Below are 20,678 nucleotides of genomic sequence, written 5' to 3' on the forward strand. Positions count from 1 at the left end.
CCCCCCAGGAGCCTCCGCTGTCGCGGGCTTGGGGCAGGAGACGGCGGGGTGAGCATGGCGGGGCCGGCGCTGTGTCCCGGGCTCAGCAACTGGTTGGTGCTTCTGCTGTTGCTCCTTTCAGGTACGGCCCGAGCCGAGAGGCCTGCTGGTTCCGCTCTCTCCACTGGTTCTGTCTCCTGCTCTCTCCTCCTCCTGCTTGCCTCTCACACTTTTCTGCCTCCTGTCTCCCTCTGACAGCCCTGGGGACCGGGTCTATGGGTATCGGCCATGATGATGGCTCAGGGCTCCGCGGCCCCAGCCCCTCTCCCGCCCGGAGGGTGTCAGGCTGAGCTGGGCCTGAGGGGTTGGTGGCTCTGACGGCAGAAGAGCTGGGCCCAGGAGAGAGAACGAAGAGTGTGGTTCACCCCCAGGCCGTGGAGGGCACTGCGTGGGGGGGGGGTGGTGGGGGCAGTGGAGAGCTGCCCCCAAGCAGACCTGGGACAGGCATGTTCCAGAAGTGGTGTCCTGGTCTGGAAGGCGGTGGAGCCCTCCGGCTGTAACTTCCCTCCTGTCTCATCCAGGCGCGGCTCAAGGTCAAGGGCAGAAGGGGGGCTGGGAGTCGGATCTTCTGGTGACCCCACCCCACTCTAGTCTCTCCAGAGCAGGGCTGGGGGAGAGCTGAGGGGTCTTGATGCTGATGTCCTGGGCGGGGAGGAAGTGGGTCTGGGAATGCAGGGGTGGGGCAGCCAAGTCCGAGTGACCGGCCCCGCCCACTCCCTCCCACCCAGCAGGTGAGCCGGTGCTGGTGACCAAAACAGAGGAGCTCTACCGGGATCCCAAAGGTCAGCAACTTCCCCCGTCCCTTCTGGGGACAAGTATGTCTGTGTCCAAAGTCGGTCACTGTCCTGTGGGCTGTCCCATGGTCACCCTTGTGCCCTTGTGCCCCCTGGGTCTCCCCACCCAGGACTCCCATCCCCAGGCCTCCTTAGGGTCTGTCTCCCTCTGTAAGACCTGGCTCTGAAGTCCCTCCAATCCCCACTCCTCCAGCCGTCATCGTCATTAAACATAAGTGCTCCAGTCCCAGCGATCCGGGGCAGCGCCAAACCCAGGGTTGGAGTGGGGGCCAGAGGGAACCCCACTGAGGACTCAGACCCGGTCTCCCTGGCTGGGGAGTTGGGCTTAGCCCCGGCAGGAGACCATAACCTCAGGGGCCCCGACAGGTCGCAGGGGTTCCTAGGGGACCACTGACTGGGAACCAGCCAGGAGGGAGGCTTCTTGGAGCAGGTGGGCGGGGACATCATGGCAAACTGAGAAAGAAGCCTTAGGAATAAAAAGAGGAGCAGCTCCACACAGAAGTGGGGAGGGAGGTGACGGCCAGGGGATGGACGTGGGAGGCCTTGACTGCCAGGCTAAGGATTTGTGGGGTGTCCCTGAGGATTTCGGGCTGGTGTGGGTAGCCCAGGGCAGGGAGAGGTGAAAGCACCAGGCCAGGCCGGAGGCTGTGCTATGGGCCTCCTGGCCTCACGGGGTGAGGCCGGCATCGGGCTGCTGTAATGGGCATGGAAAGGAATCAGAAGGTTCCAGGCCCTTCTAAAGGAAAATCAGGCGGGAAGGGTGGGCCATCAGGAAGGGGCGGGGTCCGGCGGCTCGGCCTGTAGCTTCTCACGTGGCTCTGGCTCTCCCACACCTCTGCCTCATGTCTGCCCCGCACCCCGAGAAGCAAGGACAGACAAGGGGGCGGAGCCAGGGGTCAGTGCTGCCCAGGACAGGGGCCCACGGCTGAGGGCCTGAGTTCGGGCTGACGGTCAAGAAGACAAGGGGCAAGATTTTAATCCCAGCCTTGGCGCCCGCAGGAAGCATTTGTTCCCGGATCTGGCAGCACCCACGTTTCGTGGCCAAGAAACGGGGCTCCATGGTGGAAATCAAGTGCCACCTGGAGGCCCTGGGCAACGTGAGCTGGCTCCGGAAGCAGGAGACGGACTCGGAGGCCAAGATATTTCTCCCCGAAAAGGGCCGCATCCTCCAGACCCAGAACACCTCCGAGGCCACACTCATCATCCAAGACATCCAGTTTCAGGACAACGGCATCTATTTCTGCGAGCAGGAGTGCTTCCAGCGGTCCCCGAGGACAGAGCGCAGCTGTGGCACTGAGCTTCGGGTCATGGGTGCGTGCGGGGCCCGCCCCCCCAGCCAGGGAGGAGAGCGGGCGTGCTCGTGGATCCGTCCACACCCACCCCACCCCAGCCCGGACCAGTAGGGGGACCACAGTGTGGCGGTGACTGTGGCCCTCGAGCACCTGGGAGAGCCGCTGAGAAGCAGGTCCTGAGGGGCGCAGGCCCAAAGGGGGAGCCCCAGCCTCACCGCCCCCGCCCCACCTCCCCCCAGGGTTCAGCACCTTGGCGCAGCTGAAGCGGCGGAACACGCTGAAAGACGGCATCATCATGATCCAGACCCTCCTCATCATCCTCTTCATCATCGTGCCCATCTTCCTGCTGCTGGACAAGGTGACCCTGGGGGCCGGGGAAGCAGCCACGGGGCAGGCCGGACACGGGCAGGGTCTCCACTTCCCCAGCCCCAGAGCCTGCCCATCGATTTACCGATTCAGTCACTCCTTTATTCATCAGCTGTTCTCGCAGAGTGCGCCTCTCCCCCCGACCCCTGACCCCTGGCCCCTGACCCTTCACCCCGGGCCAATCTCCCCGGCCCTCCCCAGCCTGGGCCGGCAGTGGATGGGGGTGGGGGAAGCTAACACTCTGCTCTCCGTCCCTCACCCGCCAGGATGACAGCAAGGCCGGGATGGAGGAAGATCACACCTATGAGGTAAGGAGCGGGGTGGACCCCGCAGCTCCCGGGGCCGTGGGGGGCAGGGGGCGCGGTCAGAGGCACCATCTGTGTACGGTCAGTGCGTGGCCAAGGCCTGAGCTCCGCTCCGTGTCTCCAGGGCCTGGACATTGACCAGACAGCCACTTACGAGGACATAGTGACGCTGCGGACAGGAGAGGTGAAGTGGTCGGTGGGCGAACACCCAGGCCAGGAGTGAGAGGCCGGCCCTCCCCACGCCCCTGGGCATAGCCCGCTGGGCCCTCACTGACTGCTTCAGAGCCGCCCGGCTCCCAGCCCACCCCCTTTACCCTGGACCCCCTGTCCGCCTCCAAAGCTGGCCCACCAGGTCCGCCTGCCCCTCCAGCCCTTGGTCCCCATCTCTTGCCAAAGGGACTGGAGCGGAAGGGCCACAGGGCAGTGATTTGGAGCAGGGAGTTCTCCGGGGCTAGACTGGACCCAGCCTTCTTGGGGTGCTATGCGGGGATCCATCCCCTATTCAGGACAGGGAAGGCAGAGACTTGTCTGGAACCTGCAAACGGACTCAGAACGGCCCGGCTTCCTGTAGAGCCCGGGAGGGGCCCTGGCCCACCCCCATGTGGCTGCAGATGGGCCACCGAGAGCTTCATCCCTCTCCCATCCTCTCCTGCTCTCTCCCGCCCTCCCCCACCCCAGGGGGCTGCTGGCCTTGAGCCCTTTCTCCCACGGAATAAACAATGTGTCTTGAGAAATGACACACAGGCTTGTGACATCTATGGTTATGGGGTGGATGAGAGTTCCTGTTTGGGCACATCCGTGGACCCGTGGGGTATGAGGAGGGACGGTTGCCATGGGGCGTGAGGAGGGATGGCTGCCATGGGGCTCAGAGCCCTCTCCGGGGCTCACTCACTGCTTCTCTCTGAAGGCCCAGTTGGGACCTGTGGTCATGTCTCCCGTTCTTCCCCTGCTCTCTGACCCTAGTGAGGTCCCGAGCAGTGGAGAAGGGCTGAATGGACTGACCCTTCTTCTCGGAGGGGATACCCTCACCCTGCATTCCCTTCAGCCGACAAGCAGCACTTGAGTCCTGCTCTGTAGGGCAGAGGTCTTAGCCCTAGAAGAGTTTGCCCTCCCCCATCCCCCCCAATCCTCTTGTCCTTTAAGGCCCTCCACCTACAGGAAGCCCTCCCAGAGTGCCCAGTCCCTGCCTAATCCCTGTTTGGACCCCGGCCTCTCCAGCTCTGGCGTAGCTACTACCTTGTGCTGCCCATACTGGCCTTGTTCTCCAGTTAAATTAGAAGCTCCCTGAGGGCAGGGTTTCCCCTGACTCCATCACACACCGCCTTGTCCCCTACCAAGCCTGGATATTTTTTAAAATTTGACCCAGAGCTATGCAAGAGAGATTCCTAAAGTGGGAGGCTCTGTGGTGGTGAAGTCTGGGCGTCCTCAGGTAACCCCTTCAGGCTTTCCAGCACAAAATCAGAGGCAAAATGGTCCCCAACCTGCCAGCTGCAGGAGCGACTGCTAGCAGCTCAGGGCTGGGAGCTGAAGTGAAATTAACCTCTGTGTGCAGAGCCAGGCTGAGCTCCACTTCCTGTTGACCCTGTGGGGACCCCAGAACACCTCTTTGCCATTCATGCTCTGGATTCAGGTGGGAGAAATCCCTGCCCTCAGGGAGCTTCCAGTTTAACTGGAGAACCAAGGCCAGCATGGGGGGACCCGTGCGAGCAGCTCCCCCTGGGATTCCAGGTGGGGCAGGTGGCCAAGGCCCCCAAGCCTGGGGTTTCAGGTCCATCTCTGCGTCGCTCAGCGGTGCCCACTCAGAGCCAGACTGGGCCAAGCCGGGGCGGGCCTCCTCCCTCCCTGGTGTCCGGGCTGCCAGAGGAAACTGGCTTGTTTTGGCATCTGTCTCCACTGAGCTGCAGCCCTTCCTCTCCTGCTGCTTTGCATAGTGGCGCTAATTCTGGCCTCGACCTCCACCAGGGACCCTGGGCAGCCGGCTGGGGGTGGGACGGAGCCTTCACTTCTCCCCCTACAGCAGGGTCTTCCCCCTGCTTGGGGCTGCCCTGAATCTGGGGAGGCCTTGGCTTTTTTGAAAGACAACTTAATATCTTTGAATAACCGAGTTTCCCTAATGCTTTGAAGTACTGTTGGCAGAGAATCATCTGAGCAGGGAGGCCTGCCTCGACCACCAGACACCCACCCTGCAAGGGCACTGCCTTCATGGTTACGACGTAGAAGCACTCCCTGGTCCGTTCTTCTGGTCTCAGAGGCTTACACTACAGGTGTCCCCATGTCTGTCTTATGAGTCCCTGGCCCCCGGAACTGACAGGCAGTGGAAACAAAGCTGGGTGACGCTGGTGGGGGGTGATGAACGTCTCAGGTCTCAGTTGCTTTATCTACAAAACGGGAATCATAAATCTTGTCCAAAGGAGTTGAACCAGATGTTGGTTTTTAGAAAATTATCCTACAGTAAAATTGACTTCGTTTTCTTTTCATGAATTTTAGATTTACAGGTTTGTATAACCACCACCGCAACCAAGATACAGAACGTGAATCAGACTCTTTTTCTGGGTCCCCCAAATATTTATATATTGAGAATCTCTTAACTGCCAATAAGATTTTATTGAACACCTCCATATTCATTTACATGATCTTGCCCCACTGTTACCCTGGAAGGGGGACGGCTGCATCCCAACTTTAAAAATGAGAAAATCGAAGCCCAGGGAGATGATTACCACAATTGGCCAAAAGTCACACACAGATCTTCTGACTCCAAACTCAGCATTCTTTCTACTACATCACAGCTGCCTCCCTCAAAGGACCCTGAGCCAGAGGAGGAGGAGAGCCATAGGAAGAGAATCCTGGGACAGCTTTGCCATCTCCCTTGTTCACAAGTCCCAAAGCCCCAAACACCCCACTCCTTCCTAATAGGCCAGGATGTTGAGTCACTGGGCCATCCTTCCAGGAGTCCAGCTCTGGGCCCCTCTGGGCCCCTCTTCCTTTAGAATGCAGCCCCGAGGGCCCTTGGTGGGCACATGCCCTGCTGCCCACTGGGGGAATCCAGCCCTGTCCCCCGGGGCCTGGGGTAAGCACAGGCTTGTTCCTCCTCCGTTCTAGCTTGACTTCCGGCCCCCTGGCTGCAGGTGTTGCTAGGCCGGGGGTGCTCTGACCCAAGGGTTTGGGTGTTTTTCCAGCAGAATTGGAGATTAGAGAAAAACAAAACAAAACTCGGAAAGCTGCTGCTGTTTGGGTGTCACTGGACCCCCAGCAGTTGTGCAGCCTGGCCGGATCTTCCACAAAGGGCCTCAAAGGCCATCCAGCCGGGGGACCAGGGACTCTGGTCCGCGCGTGCTCTGCTCTATGTAGGCAACCTCAGCAGCTGGATTCAGAGCCCACATCTGTGAAATTTCTGGATTTGTCTCTGCTCTCCAGGCTGCACCTAGTTATGGCACCCTCGGGAACTGCTATTGACTCAGGTACAAACAAAAACCAAAACCAACAAACCTGCCACTTGGGGACACCTCAGTGGCCATCTCCCACCCCAAAGCCTTTACTTGGAAACTTAGGTGACTCCACAGAAAACAAAAATTAACAAAACTGAAACCCTGAATTCAGAGTGTAGTTTGTTTAAACACATTTAGACAGATCCTAATGCACAGATCAAATTAAAAAAAAAAAAAAAAAAAAAGACATCGTTCTCTCGGCCCTAAGACCACTTTCTCACATGGCAGGAGTGGGCGGGCCAGATGCCTCGTGAGGTCCTGTTTGGGGCTCAGGTTCTGCAAGTTGTGGGTCTGCGTGAACATCTGTGTGTGCTCACCCTCAGCATATGCATGCTGCCCTGTCTCCTTTTTACATTTAAATGTGTTCAGGTATGTATTGCTGTGCATGGCAAGATCTCATATTATCATTTTTTCTGTACTTGTTATGTTAAATTCATTCTACTATGAGGAGAACATCAAGACACGTCATGGCCTGCCTTGCCATTTCTGGCCAGGGTCGGGGGGGATATTTGAGTTCTTTCCCTGGCACTGTCTTTTCATTCATTCAATCCACTCAGCAGATGCTTGGTGAGTTGCTAGGCCTGGGATGGTGTCAGCTGCCAGGTCCCCTCACTCTCCAGAGCTATGCTCTCACCTCTATATCTTAGCTATTTCTTTCATGGTAGTTTTCACAATGTGAAATTTCTGTATAAATTTCATCATTCTGTATTTATTTGTTTGCTATTGTCTCTCCCGTAGACTGTAAACTCCAGCACAGAAAAGATTGTGTCCTTTATTCGTGTAGGTATAATGAACTGGTACAATACCTGGCACATGGAAGGTACAACTGCTTATTGAATCAGTTAATGCAGGAAAAAGAGAATGAGTGAATGAATGAAGAGACGAAAGGTGTGAACCCAGCCTCAAAGAGCTTACATTCCCTTAAGGGGAACAAGATGTTTACAAACAACCACAGAATAAGGTAGAAGGAGGCAGAGGTTATTTCCAGCTGACAGCACCAATCAGGAAAGCACCTCAGACTTCCCACAGCTGCTGGACACACCCCAGTATTATTATATTTCTTTTTCGATGGGCTTGTCTCCCTGGGGAATAAGCCCCCAAGTGGAAATTACTTAGTAGGTCCTGTGATGTAGATTGTTTTGCACTTCTAGATTGTTCAGAGATCCTTACCTACTGTAAACAACATCCCCATCAACCCACAGGAGTGCCTGCCCTCATCCTCCCCCCCAACCCCAGAGCCCTCCAAGGCCCTTCCTCCATGCTTGAGCCCTCTGGCAAACTCAAGGGTCCGATGAGATAAAGGAAGTGAAAACGTGATGTACACTGAAATGTGCAACATAAATGTGAAGGATGATGCGACTTGGTTCATTAAATCGGGCTCCATCGAGTTGTTTTTTCACTGCCTCTTTTCTTGGTGCCTGTGTACCTCACTCTGGGCTGAAGCTCCTTGCATTCAATTCCCCCCAAGCTTCATTGAACATCTTCTGAGTGGGGACTTGATCCCGCCCTGCTAGCTTTGCACTAAGGATAGTGCTTTCACGCCCAGCGGCGCCACTGTCTTTCCTAGATGAGGCTTCTAAAGAGCTCGTTGTGGTGGGAAGACTGGGGCCTTGGGCTGCCATCTTTTAGGAGCTGAGAGACTCCTGGCAAACTACTTATCTCTTTGAGGCTGAGTGTCCTTGTATGAATGCACCTCACCCTCTCCGCATCACTCAATACAGTGCCTGGCACATGGAAGGCGCTCAGAAATGTTGGTCTCCTTTTCCACCTCTCCCTGGAGAAGCCCTTGGGAATCCCCACATAATATTCTCTAAAAACATTGACCCAATGAGCTGTGATCAACGCGGTCATCAGACTCATGCTTGAATCAAAGACAAAGTGGAGCATATCCTGGGGGCAATCCCAACCTCTGGCCTCAAGGAAAGCAGGACAGAGCTAGAGGTGGGAAGCATGGACCTCAAGTGACCAGGGGAGAATGGAAAGAGCTGCCCCCAGTCCCTCTGCGGCTCTCCCTAAGACCAGGGCAAGCATGACTCTAAACAATGAGATGGCCCCAAGCCACGTGGACTTGAACCTCAGAAGTGCTCCTGAAGCCTGAAAGAGGCCGCTTTCAGATCAAGAGTAGATCTTTGAATTTCCACAATAGGTACAGAGAACCCCAGAGATGGTCAAATCTGAAAATACGAAGGGCTTCCAAATACACTGAAATTCATGGATTCCAAGATGATGGGGGATTCATCCCGAACCCTTTGAGGATGACCCCGGAGATGCTGATCACAGCCTCTCCTCACTGGCCACCGTGCAGAGGCCATTGTGCGGCAGCCTCTGAATCTGGAGAAGCCAGGGGTCTGGCCCCAGGTCGTGCCCCCAAGAAGGGGTGAGTGCCTCTCTAGCAAGAGCACAAAATTCCCAAGTCTAATTCAAAGTTTATCTTCTACTAGCAATGAATTATGTATGTGTCTCCATCACTAAAGACCCTGAAAAAGACCTTTTCTAGACTAGAGAGAAGGGTCACCAGTATCCACTGCCCATCCTCCAGTTCTTCCCTCTTTGGGTCTGATGGCTGCCACTGTGGTCACCTTTTATAAAGGTGTATCCCGGGGGTCCCCAGAATCCTGTGGGCCAACCGGAAGTGGGTTGGTGAGAGGAGACGCTCCCCTGCTCTGGCTGGTCCCACCTGTTCTTGGCAGTAACCTGCCTGGCAGGGAGCCTCAGCCACACCTCACCTGTGCCCACCTTGTGTGGCTCTCAAGTGGTCCCCAAGTCGGGCTCCTGTACCCTCAGTCCTAGGAGAGGCCTGAGCTTCTCCTGTGGTCCACAGTTCACATACTAGTCCCCCCAGCATTAGCTAGAAGCCTGTCACGAGAGGTTCCACTTCAGTGTCCCTTCCCCCAGGTGACCTAGAAGGAAGAAGTGGCGGAGGACACAGGAGGCTGTGTGGGGCTTAGAGACCCTCCTCCACTTTCTGCCTGGCTCCTCCCCTTTGGTGGCTCTGGAAGGAGAGGAAAGGGGTGTCCTCACCTTTCCTGTGGCCCCACCTTCCTCAGAGCCTGTTTCTTTAATGACACTCCCCTCTGGTCCTCCTATGGTCATGCCTGGGGACAATTCCCACAGGTCCCAGTGCCCTCCGTAGCAGATGAAGAATCAGGGGCACGGTCGGGCGATGGTTCAGGAGTGATGGGAGAAAAGAGAGCTCTGCCTTCTGGTCTTAAAAGGGGGAGATGGCAAGGCACAAGCACTCAGGTTCTGGACCATGGGGGTGTGACTTTTCAGCATTGGTTGGCAACACTATGACCAACCACCTCTAGAAAGGTTTTCTCGTTCGTTCGTTTGTTTCCCCACAGGGTCAAGTGCTAAATGTTCTTAGACTCAAGGGATGGAAGGTTGAAACGGAGGGCAATATGTTCTTTCCTGCTCTTATCCTTGGGGACGATTTAACGCTGGTGACCTCCAGATGCTGAAATAGCCCCAACCCTGGGCACCAGGAGGTGGCAAGACTGCGGCCCTAGTCTTCCTGACCCTGGCCTTGCCCTGCTATGTGGTCTCCGCCATGCACCCCATGTCTCTGGGCCAGTCTCACCTGGAAAATGATGGACAACAAGCTGACTCTTAAGGGAGGACAAAATGAGGCAAAGGGACTCTTGTGATTAGGGGCAGGATCCTTGTGATTAGGGGCAGGATCCTTGTGATCAGAGGGATTTAAAAGTTAAAAAAAACAGAGTGGCACCCACCCAGTCTGCTTTGAAGAAAGGGCTTGGGATGCTGCAATGTGGGAAGAGCAAGGATTTGGAGATCTGCTGCCTTGGCTGAGGGCGCTCATGTAAGTAAGCCTCTCTGAGCCTTGGTCTCCTCCTCTGTAAAATGGGGTGATAATACTTCCTTCACAAGATGGTCCTGAGGGTCTAATGTGAGATTGCATGGGCATGCTCTTCACAACCTGATAAGCTCTATACAAATATTAAAAGGAGGAGAAGAAAGACGGGGAGGAGACTGCAATGACTGGAGAGGGCATCTTTCAGTGTGCTGTGCCCAGAGCTCCAGTGCTGGGGGTGGGACTCAAGTCCTCAAGGGTTCTTCCAAATTTGAGGTTCACTGACGGTGACAGGGCTATGGGAGGAAGCAGTTGTAAGCAGTGTCTGTTCCCGGGATCTCTGTGGCACATCCAAGGAGCAGGGACAATGCCTCAAGTTTTGGTCCTTTGCCCTACCCACCTGGGGGAGTCCCTATGCTCCGGCCAAGGGGAGGGCAATGTGTGGGGCTGGAGCCCTCTAGCGGTCAGTGTTAGCCCTGCATCCAACTGCCTCAGGCTGGATCAGGTGGCAGGAGGATGGTGATGGGGCAAAGGTGGAATCTGTGCCCAGAAACCCCAGAATCTATTGCTATCCTTGGCCCCCCTTCCCCCAAACACACATTCTCTCTGGTGGATGGAGGGGAGCTGTGCAGGGAGGAGGAAAGAGGTAGAGAGTGAGGAAGCATCCACATAGTTCTCAGGGTACATCCATCCTGACATAGCCCCCCTTTAGGGGACCAGCTTGGGCCCTCCTCACCCTGGGGGCCAACCCCGCAATGACACCCTGCCACAGTGTGCCTGGACTCGGGCTACTCCCTTCTGCTACCTCCCCCTTAAAAAGAGGACGGATTGGGTGGTCTCTCAAGCTGAGACTCTGTGCATACAGCCCTCAGGACAGGTGACAGTGGAGAGGGGAAGAGGACGAGCCTGGGGGACATGACCCCAGAGGAGAAGCGGGAACAGGATGAGTGGGAGGGGGTTCTAAATTATCCATTAGCACAGGCCCGCCGGTGGCCCATGCATAAATGTATAGAGAAAACGGGTGGGGGCAGAGGGAGAGCGAGAAGAGGCCAGGGTATAAAAAGGGCCCACAAGGGACCAATTCCAGGACCCCAGGACCCAGCTCCCCAGACAGCTCAGGGTCCTGTGGACAGCTCACCAGCTGTGATGGCGGCAGGTAAGCACCCCTAAAATCCCCTCGGGCTTGGTGTGTACTGAAGGGCGATGGGCGGGCCCTGCAGATATATGGGGGCACTAACCTCGGGCGGTGGGGCTTCTGGATGTGAGCACGGATATCGACCCCCAGACACGGGATCAGGTTTTAAATGTTCTCATTCCCCGAGGCGGAGGGGCGGTAGAGGGCTGGCAGGAGAACCAGGCCTCTTGCTCTCTGGACCCCTCACTCTCCGGCCCTCCTTGTCTCTCTCTAGGCCCTCGGACCTCCATGCTCCTGGCTTTCGCCCTGCTCTGCCTGCCCTGGACTCAGGAGGTGGGCGCCTTCCCAGCCATGCCCCTGTCCAGCCTGTTTGCCAATGCTGTGCTCCGGGCCCAGCACCTGCACCAACTGGCGGCTGACACCTACAAAGAGTTTGTAAGCTCCTCAGGGATGCGTACTAGTGGCGGGTGGCAGGAAGGGGTGAATCCGTGCCCCCTCCACGTAGTGGGAGGAAACTAAGGCGTTCAGAGGTATTTTATCCAAGTGAAGATGCTGTCATAAACTGAGGGGGGTTCCTAATAAAGCAGTGAGGAGAACCGCGCACCAGCCTAGACCCGGGCGCGTGTTCCTTCTCCCAGGAGCGCGCCTACATCCCAGAGGGACAGAGATACTCCATCCAGAACGCCCAGGCTGCCTTCTGCTTCTCGGAGACCATCCCGGCCCCCACAGGCAAGGACGAGGCCCAGCAGAGATCGGTGAGTGGCCACCGCGGACCGAGGGGCAGGGACCTCCCTCATCCTCAGAAGGCTGCCCCATCTCTCCGCAGCAGGCCTTGGGCTGTCTTCTCCCCGAGGAGGCGCAGGGTGGTGGCTGGTGGCGGAAGGTGACGGATGGCGGCGGGAGGCCCACGGGCAGAGGCCGGCCTTAACGCGGCTGCCCCCCGCCCCCGCCCTCGCGGCGCCCACCACCCACCCATCTGCCCGCAGGACGTGGAGCTGCTCCGCTTCTCGCTGCTGCTCATCCAGTCGTGGCTCGGGCCCGTGCAGTTCCTCAGCAGGGTCTTCACCAACAGCCTGGTGTTTGGCACCTCGGACCGCGTCTATGAGAAGCTGAAGGACCTGGAGGAGGGCATCCAGGCCCTGATGCGGGTGGGGATGGCGTAGTGGGGCTCCCAGCCTGGGCCCGCGGCCGCCCTCTCCTGGCTTAGCCGAGGGATGGGGGGCTTACGTGGGCTGGGGAAGAGAGGTGCCTGCTCTCTCCGTGGCGGTCCAGCCTTGACCCAGGAGAAATCTTTTCCCCGTTTCCCCTTGTGAGTCCTCCCTCCACACCCTTCTCCAAGCCTGGAGGGGAGGGTGGCAAATGGAGGGGACGGGAGGCAGCCGCTCCCAAGGGCTCCCTGTCTGTCTCTCCCTCCCTTTTGCAGGAGCTGGAAGATGGCAGCCCCCGGGCTGGGCAGATCCTCAAGCAGACCTACGACAAATTTGACACAAACATGCGCAGTGATGACGCGCTGCTCAAGAACTACGGGCTGCTCTCCTGCTTCAAGAAGGACCTGCACAAGGCTGAGACGTACCTGCGGGTCATGAAGTGTCGCCGCTTCGTGGAGAGCAGCTGTGCCTTCTAGTTGCCGGGCATCTCTGTTACCCCTCCCCAGTGCCTCCCCGGACCCTGCAAAGTGCCACTCCAGTGCCCACCGTCCTTTCCCAATAAAACGAGGTTGCATCACATTGTCTGAGTAGGTGTCATTCTATTATGGGGTGCAGGCGGGCAGTACAGCAAGGGGAGGGTTGGGAAGACAACCTGCAGGGGTCCTCTGGGCTCTATGGGAACCCAGATGCTGAACGATAATTGACCCGGTTCTTCCTGGGCTAGAAAGAAGCAGACACATCCCATTCTCTCTGTGACACACCCAGTCCATTCCCCAGGTCCGTAGTCCCAGTTTGCTGGGGACTCATAGGTCAGGACCACTCCCCTCACCCCACCCCCAAAGTACTTGGAGGCATTTCTCTCTCCCCTACCAGAACCACAAGACCAAACCTAGCCCCCAAGGGTGGGAAGAAATGAAAGCAAGACGGGCTATTAAGTACGGAAGTACAGAAAATGCCTCCAACATGTGAGGAAATCATAGAACTACCTTTGTGCAGAAATTTTAAGGTGAATACACGTTCAGCCCAACTACCCTTGGGAAATGGGAACAATGCAAAAATGGCTTTGGGACAAACAGAACCAGAACGTTTGGGATCTGAACTGGGGCAAGGGATGTGGAAGAGAGATTCTAAATTGAGGGTTGCAAATTCAGTGCCAACAGGTGCCAGGTAGGTACATACATAAGTGATAAGGGCTGCATGTAAAGGGAGAAATAGCAACTAGCTCTCAGCCTGCTTGTGAGGGATACAGCACAGAGGGGTGAGGACCAGAGCAACCCAAAGAACTCAGGCCCCAGCTAAGGATGGGGCCCATCGGCCTTGTCAAGACTGCAGGAGCAGGGCTGCCAGACCTGATTCTTCGAGACAGACAGGACATCCAGACTTTCATGTAAAATCTAATGTTTAAACATTGGCAACTAATTCTTATTGAAAACACTTTAAGGGCAAAAGTTAACCCAAACACATGTGGTCTTCAAGCTGTCAGTGGACAATTTGTTCTTAGAGGAGTGGATTGGGATAACTTGGTATAAGGGAAAGAATCAGAAAGACTTGGACTTGAACTTATGTTCGGGAAGAAATTACTTAACCTCCCTGAGACCCAATTTCCTCACCGATAAAATGGAGATAATAGTGTATTGCCTTACAAGGCTTATGTGAGGATTAAATGAAATGAGGTTTCTGAAGTGATTGACACAGTACAGCACTCAAGAAGTTGCAGCTGGTTTTGCATCGAATTGTGGGGTGCTCTGTGTTTTCCAAGGGAATGTTTAAGTACTTGTTATTGAATCACATTCTGTTTTCCTAATGGCACCTCAGATGTTTCTTTCTTTTTTATTTCCAAATGAACTTAAAAGGGCAGCTTTAGTGTTAAGTTTTTAGTCACCCAAGCACCTTGGCTAAGTAACTAGTGATCTGTAAATTAATAGTTAGATGCTCAAAGTAACTCTATCATCCAAACATGATTTTACAAAGTCAATAATTCTTTCACAATGCAAATAATCAATAAATCTTCCAGAAAAGCTCAAAGTTTTACATGCCATAATGAATTTTCTTCAAAATGGGACTCACGTGTATTCATTTTGGATATTTTACATCAGGTAACTAATGTAAATGTAAACTTGGGGAGTAGTTGAAAGTTGGAATAATCAGAACCCTGGAGCTCCATTTCTTAACTCAGAAACCATTCCTCTGCCTTAGGTCATTTTTGTCTGACTTTTAAATCATGGAGTTTTGGAGTTAGAAGGGCCTCACAGGTCATCCTAATTCCTTCTAATTTAGGATTCTTACCCTATAGCCTCCCTCACAGATGGTACTCACTTGTGTAGCACTGGTGTCAAGGGAATTACTATTTTCCAAGGTAATTTATTCTATTAAACCCCTCTGGTTTCAGCAAAGTATTTCTTACATTCAGCTGAAATCAATGTCCCTGTAATATCCCTCATTTGACCTTAGAATTATTTGCATATCTCATGGTCTTTTAGAAGTTGATGTATTAAGCACAAATATTATTATCTATTGGCTTGAATAAGTGTTTTAAAAGGAAAGTGAGGGGACTTCCCTGGCGGTCCAGCGGTTAAGACTCCATGCTTCCACTGCAGGGGGCAAGGGTTCAATCCCTGTTCGGGGAACTAAGATTCCGCATGCGTGTGGTGTGTCAAAAAAAAAGGAAAGTGAGCCATCTTAAGAAGTATGTGTTGGATGAATGTGGCAGGAGAGGGGTGCCTGCAGAGAGGGGTGTTGTAGCCACTAGTAAGAGGGTTCTAAAGTGGGGCTGTCATGACAGCAGTTGACTGCAGAGGGAGCCACACTCCAGAGAGCTTCCACTCAGCTCCTTCTGGGCGGGCGTAGCTGAATCAACTCAACCACTGCTGGTTGAGAATTACGAAGACGCTAGTGGATTTTGCAAAATTTTTGAATTTAAAAAGACCTTAAAGACCATCTACCCTAAACTCTTTGATTTGCCTACTGTTAATCTCCCTTTCAGCTCTCCAGTTAGGCGTTGGATGGCAAACTCGGCTGTAAATTAGAAATGCCGGGGGTGTTTTCTGTAGCCTTCACTCCCTGAGATTCTGACTTTAATGGATCTGGGATGGGATCTGGACAAGAGAATTTTAAAAACTCCCCAGGTGAGAAGGCTGAGAATCACTGAGTTGGGACCACAAAGATGAAATGCACGTGTCCACAGGTATTGTATTGGTAAAAGGGGGCAAAAGGAGATGAGAGACCTGGGCCAGTTTCTACACTTTCTGTTTCCAGTTCTAACCAGTCAATTTAAAAAATTCTAATAAGTCAGTAGCAAAAGGACAAATACTGGATGATTCCTCCCATGTGAAGTACTTTGAGTAGTCAAATTCATAGAGACAGAAAGTAGAATGCTGGTTACCAGGGGCTGGGGGGAAAGGGAATGGGGAGTTGTTTAATGGGTAGACTTAGTTTTGCAAAATGAAAATGAGTTTCTGTTGTGAATTACACAATTGTGTAATTCACAACAATGTGAATGTAGTTATTATTGAACTGTGCGTTTAAAGTGGTAAATTTTATGTTATGAATATTTTGCTGCAATTTAAATTTTTTAATTGAGGTATAATTGGCATAAAACATTAGTTTCAGGTATACAACATAATGATTTGATATTTGTATATATTGCAAAATGAGCACCACAATAAGTCTAGTTAATATCCGTCAGCATACATAGTCACAAAAAATTTTTTCTTGTAATGAGAACTTTTTTTTAAAAACATTTTTTAAAATTTATTTATTTTTTAATTTATTTATTTTTGGCCGTGTTGGGTCTTCGTTGCTGCATGCGGGTTTTGTCTAGTTGTGGCGAGCGGGGGCTACTCTTCGTTGTGGTGCGCGGGCTTCTCATCGCGGTGGCTTCTCTTTTTGCGGAGCACTGGCTCTAGGCATGCGGATTTCAGTAGTTGCAGCACGCGGGCTCAGTAATTGTGGCCCGTGGGCTCCAGAGCACAGGCTCAGTAGTTGTGGCGCACGGACTTAGTTGCTCCGTGGCATGTGGGATCTTCCCAGACCAGGGCTCGAACCTGTGTCCCCTGCATTGGCAGGCAGATTCTTAACCACTGCACCACCAGGGAAGCCCAGAACTTTTAAGATCGATTCTCTTAGCAACTTTCAAATATGCAGTACAGTGTTAACTATAGTCACCATGTTGTACATTACATCTGAATGCATGATTTTAAATGTTTAAAAATTATTTTCTAGTGAAGAAGTCTTCCCCAAGGTTAAGATTAGTGAGATTTGCAGAAGAAAGAGTTCAATAGGCAGAGCTCCAGTAATCCTAGACCCCTTGGAATAATGTTTTTCTGATGCCATGTAATCTTTTAAATTTAACCTGAAATGATCATTCTGAATTTCTCCCATCATTATTGCTGAAACACATATAGTGAGTTTTGTCCTTTTATACACATTTGAGAGGACTTACACTTTGCCCTTGCTTCACAAGTCCTCAGAATTACAGGACCTGGGCTTCTGGGATAAGCAAAAATGATACTGCTTTGTGACTTCTTTAAATCAGGCCTTGGCAAAGCTGAGAAACACTTTGAGTGATACCAGTATTAGGGTGACCAGTTCGTGCCAGTTTGCATGAGACTTTCTCAATTTTAGTGCCAAAAGTCCCATGTTTTAGGAACCTCTCCGCTCAATGCAAACTGGGACAATTGGCCCTCCTACTAGTAGTCCCAAATCTTAGGGAACAACAACAACAACAACAAAAAAAAAAACGGGAAAGTAGAGGAAGGAAAAGGAAATGGAATAGAAAAAGAGGAAGTGAGAACACAATGGAAAAAGAGAAAGGAAGTATCAGTGGTGTATATGACTTTTGATGGCCCTCAGTCGTTGCCATGGATTTCTGACTTTTTTTTTTTAATTTAATTTTATTTATTTTTTTATACAGCAGGTTCTTATTAGTCATCAATTTTATACACATCAGTGTATACATGTCAATCCCAATCGCCCAATTCAGCACACCACCATCCTCCCCCCCCCGCCCCCCCGCGGCTTTCCCCCCTTGGTGTCCATACATTTGTTCTCTACATCTGTGTCTCAACTTCTGCCCTGCAAACCGGTTCATCTGTACCATTTTTCTAGGTTCCACATACATGCGTTAATATACGATATTCGTTTTTCTCTTTCTGATTTACTTCACTCTGTATGACAGTCTCTAGATCCATCCACGTCTCAACAAATGACTCAATTTCGTTCCTTTTTATGGCTGAGTAATATTCCATTGTATATATGTACCACATCTTCTTTATCCATTCGTCTGTCGATGGGCATTTAGGTTGCTTCCATGACCTGGCTATTGTAAATAGTGCTGCAATGAACATTGGGGTGCATGTGTCTTTCTGAATTACGGTTTTCTCTGGGTATATGCCCAGTAGTGGGATTGCTGGATCATATGATAATTCTATTTTTAGTTGTTTAAGGAACCTCCATACTGTTCTCCATAGTGGCTGTATCAATTTACATTCTCACCAACAGTGCAAGAGGGTTCCCTTTTCTCCACACCCTCTCCAGCATTTGTTGTTTGTAGATTTTCTGATGGTGCCCATTCTAACAGGAGTGAGGTGATACCTCATTGTAGTTGTGATTTGCATTTCTCTAATAATTAGTGATGTTGAGCAGCTTTTCATGTGCTTCTTGGCCATCTGTATGTCTTCTTTGGAGAAATGTCTGTTTAGGTCTTCTGCCCATTTTTGGATTGGGTTGTTTGTTTCTTTAATATTGAGCTGCATGAGCTGTTTATATATTTTGGAGATTAATCCTTTGTCTGCTGACTCATTTGCAAATATTTTCTCCCATTCTGAGGGTTGTCTTTTCGTCTTGTTTATGGTTTCCTTTGTTGTGCAAAAGCTTTGAAGTCTCATTAGGTCCCATTTGTTTATTTTTGTTTTTATTTCCATTACTCTAGGAGGTGGATCAAAAAAGATCTTGCTGTGATTTATGTCAAAGAGTGTTCTTCCTATGTTTTCCTCTAAGAGTTTTATAGTGTCTGGTCTTACATTTAGGTCTCGAATCCATTTTGAGTTTATTTTTGTGTATGGTGTTAGGGAGTGTTCTAATTTCATTCTTTCACATGTAGCTGTCCAGTTTCCCCAGCACCACTTATTGAAGAGACTGTCTTTTCTCCATTGTATATCCTTGCCTCCTTTGTCATAGATTAGTTGACCATAGGTGCGTGGGTTTATCTCTGGGCTTTCTATCTTGTTCCATTGATCTATGTTTCTGTTTTTGTGCCAGTACCATATTGTCTTGATTCCTGTAGCTTTTTAGTATAGTCTGAAGTCAGGGAGTCTGATTCCTCCAGCTCCGTTTTTTTCCCTCAAGACTGCTTTGGCTATTCAGGGTCTTTTGTGTCTCCACACAAATTTTAAGATTTTTTGTTCTAGTTCCGTAAAAAATGCCATTGGTAATTTGATAGGGATTGCATTGAATCTGTAGATTGCTTTGGGTAGTATAGTCATTTTCACAATATTGATTCTTCCAATCCATGAACATGGTATATCTCTCCATCTGTTGGTATCATCTTTAAATTCTTTCATCAGTATCTTATAGTTTTCTGCATACAGGTCTTTTGTCTCCCTAGGTAGGTTTATTCCTAGGTATTTTATTCTTTTTGTTGCAGTGGTAAATGGGAGTGTTTCCTTAATTTCTCTTTCAGATTTTTCATCATTAGTGTATAGGAATGCAAGAGATTTCTGTGCATTAATTTTGTATCCTGCAACTTTACCAAATTCATTGATTAGCTCTAGTAGTTTTCTGGTGGCATCTTTAAGATTCTCTATGTATAGTATCATGTCATCTGCAAACAGTGACAGTTTTACTTCTTCTTTCCCAATTTGTATTCCTTTTATTTCTTTTTCTTCTCTGATTGCCGTGGCTAGGACTTCCAAAACTATGTTGAATAATAGTGGTGAGAGTGGACATCCTTGTCTCGTTCCTGATCTTAGAGGAAATGCTTTCAGTTTTTCACAATTGAGAATGATGTTTGCTGTGGGTTTGTCGTATATGGCCTCTATTATGTTGAGGTAGGTTCCCTCTATGCGCACTTTCTGGAGAGTTTTTATCATAAATGGGTGTTGAATTTTGTCAAAAGCTTTTTCTGCATCTATTGAGATGATCATATGGTTTTTATTCTTCAATTTGTTAATATGGTGTATCACATTGATTGATTTGCATATATTGAAGAATCCTTGCATCCCTGGGATAAATCCCACTTGATCATGGTGTATGATCCTTATAATGTGTTGTTGGATTCTGTTTGCTAGTATTTTGTTGAGGATTTTTGCATCTATATTCATCAGTGATATTGGTCTGTAATTTTCTTTTTTTGTAGTATCTTTGTCTGGTTTTGGTATCAGGGTGATGGTGGCCTCATAGAATGAGTTTGGGAGTGTTCCTTCCTCCACAATTTTTTGGAAGAGTTTGAGAAGGATGGGTGTTAGCTCTTCTCTAAATGTTTGATAGAATTCACCTGTGAAGCCATCTGGTCCTGGACTTTTGTTTGTTGGAAGATTTTTAATCACAGTTTCAGTTTCATTACTTGTGATTGGTCTGTTCATATTTTCTATTTCTTCCTGGTTCAGTCTTGGAAGGTTATACCTTTCTAAGAATTTGTCCATTTCTTCCAGGTTGTCCATTTTGTTGGCATAGAGTTGCTTGTAGTAGTCTGTTAGGATGCTTTGTATTTCTGCAGTGTCTGTTGTAACTTCTCCTTTTTCATTTCTAATTTTATTGATCTGAGTCCTCTCCCTCTTTTTCTTGATGAGTCTGGCTAATGGTTTATCAATTTTGTTTATCTTCTCAAAGAACCAGTTTTTAGTTTTATTGATCTTTGCTATTGTTTTCTTTGTTTCTATTTCATTTATTTCTGCTCTGATCTTTATGATTTCTTTCCTTCTGCTAACTTTGGGTTTTGTTTGGTCTTCTTTCTCTAGTTCCTTTAGGTGTAAGGTTAGATTGTTTATTTGAGATTTTTCTTGTTTCTTGAGGTAGGCTTATATAGCTATAAACTTCCCTCTTAGAACTGCTTTTGCTGCATGCCATAGGTTTTGGATCATCGTGTTTTTATTGTCATTTGTCTCTAGGTATTTTTTTATTTCCTCTTTGATTTCTTCAGTGATCTCTTGGTTATTTAGTAACGTATTGTTTAGCCTCCATGTGTTTGTCTTTTTTACGTTTTTTTCCCTGTAATTCATTTCTAATCTCATAGCGTTGTGGTCAGAAAAGATGCTTGATATGATTTCAATTTTCTTAAATTTACTGAGGCTTGATTTGTGACCCAA

The 20,678-nt window shown here is 50.6% G+C and overlaps 2 protein-coding genes across 3 annotated transcripts; both read left to right on the top strand.

Annotated features, from left to right (window-relative positions):
• Nucleotides 1-39: 39 nt before the first annotated feature.
• Nucleotides 40-3,430, top strand: CD79B (CD79b molecule). 2 transcript variants are annotated; one of them, XM_059907785.1, is made up of 6 exons: nucleotides 40-121; nucleotides 771-821; nucleotides 1,833-2,144; nucleotides 2,365-2,483; nucleotides 2,758-2,799; nucleotides 2,921-3,430. In XM_059907785.1, the coding sequence occupies exons 1-6, from the start codon at nucleotides 55-57 to the stop codon at nucleotides 3,017-3,019; spliced, it is 690 nt and encodes a 229-aa protein (XP_059763768.1). In that variant the 5' UTR covers nucleotides 40-54; the 3' UTR covers nucleotides 3,020-3,430. The 2 variants fall into 2 exon arrangements, with proteins under 2 accessions (XP_059763768.1, XP_059763767.1); XM_059907784.1 differs by having other exon boundaries at nucleotides 41-121; nucleotides 768-821.
• Nucleotides 3,431-11,007: 7,577 nt separating this feature from the next.
• LOC132355878 (somatotropin) lies at nucleotides 11,008-12,851 on the top strand. The gene is made up of 5 exons (XM_059908441.1): nucleotides 11,008-11,248; nucleotides 11,502-11,662; nucleotides 11,866-11,982; nucleotides 12,214-12,375; nucleotides 12,651-12,851. The coding sequence occupies exons 1-5, from the start codon at nucleotides 11,008-11,010 to the stop codon at nucleotides 12,849-12,851; spliced, it is 882 nt and encodes a 293-aa protein (XP_059764424.1).
• Nucleotides 12,852-20,678: the final 7,827 nt, after the last annotated feature.

The sequence above is a fragment of the Balaenoptera ricei genome, chromosome 20, assembly GCF_028023285.1.
Source record: "Balaenoptera ricei isolate mBalRic1 chromosome 20, mBalRic1.hap2, whole genome shotgun sequence".
NCBI classification, from domain to species: Eukaryota; Metazoa; Chordata; class Mammalia; order Artiodactyla; family Balaenopteridae; genus Balaenoptera; species Balaenoptera ricei.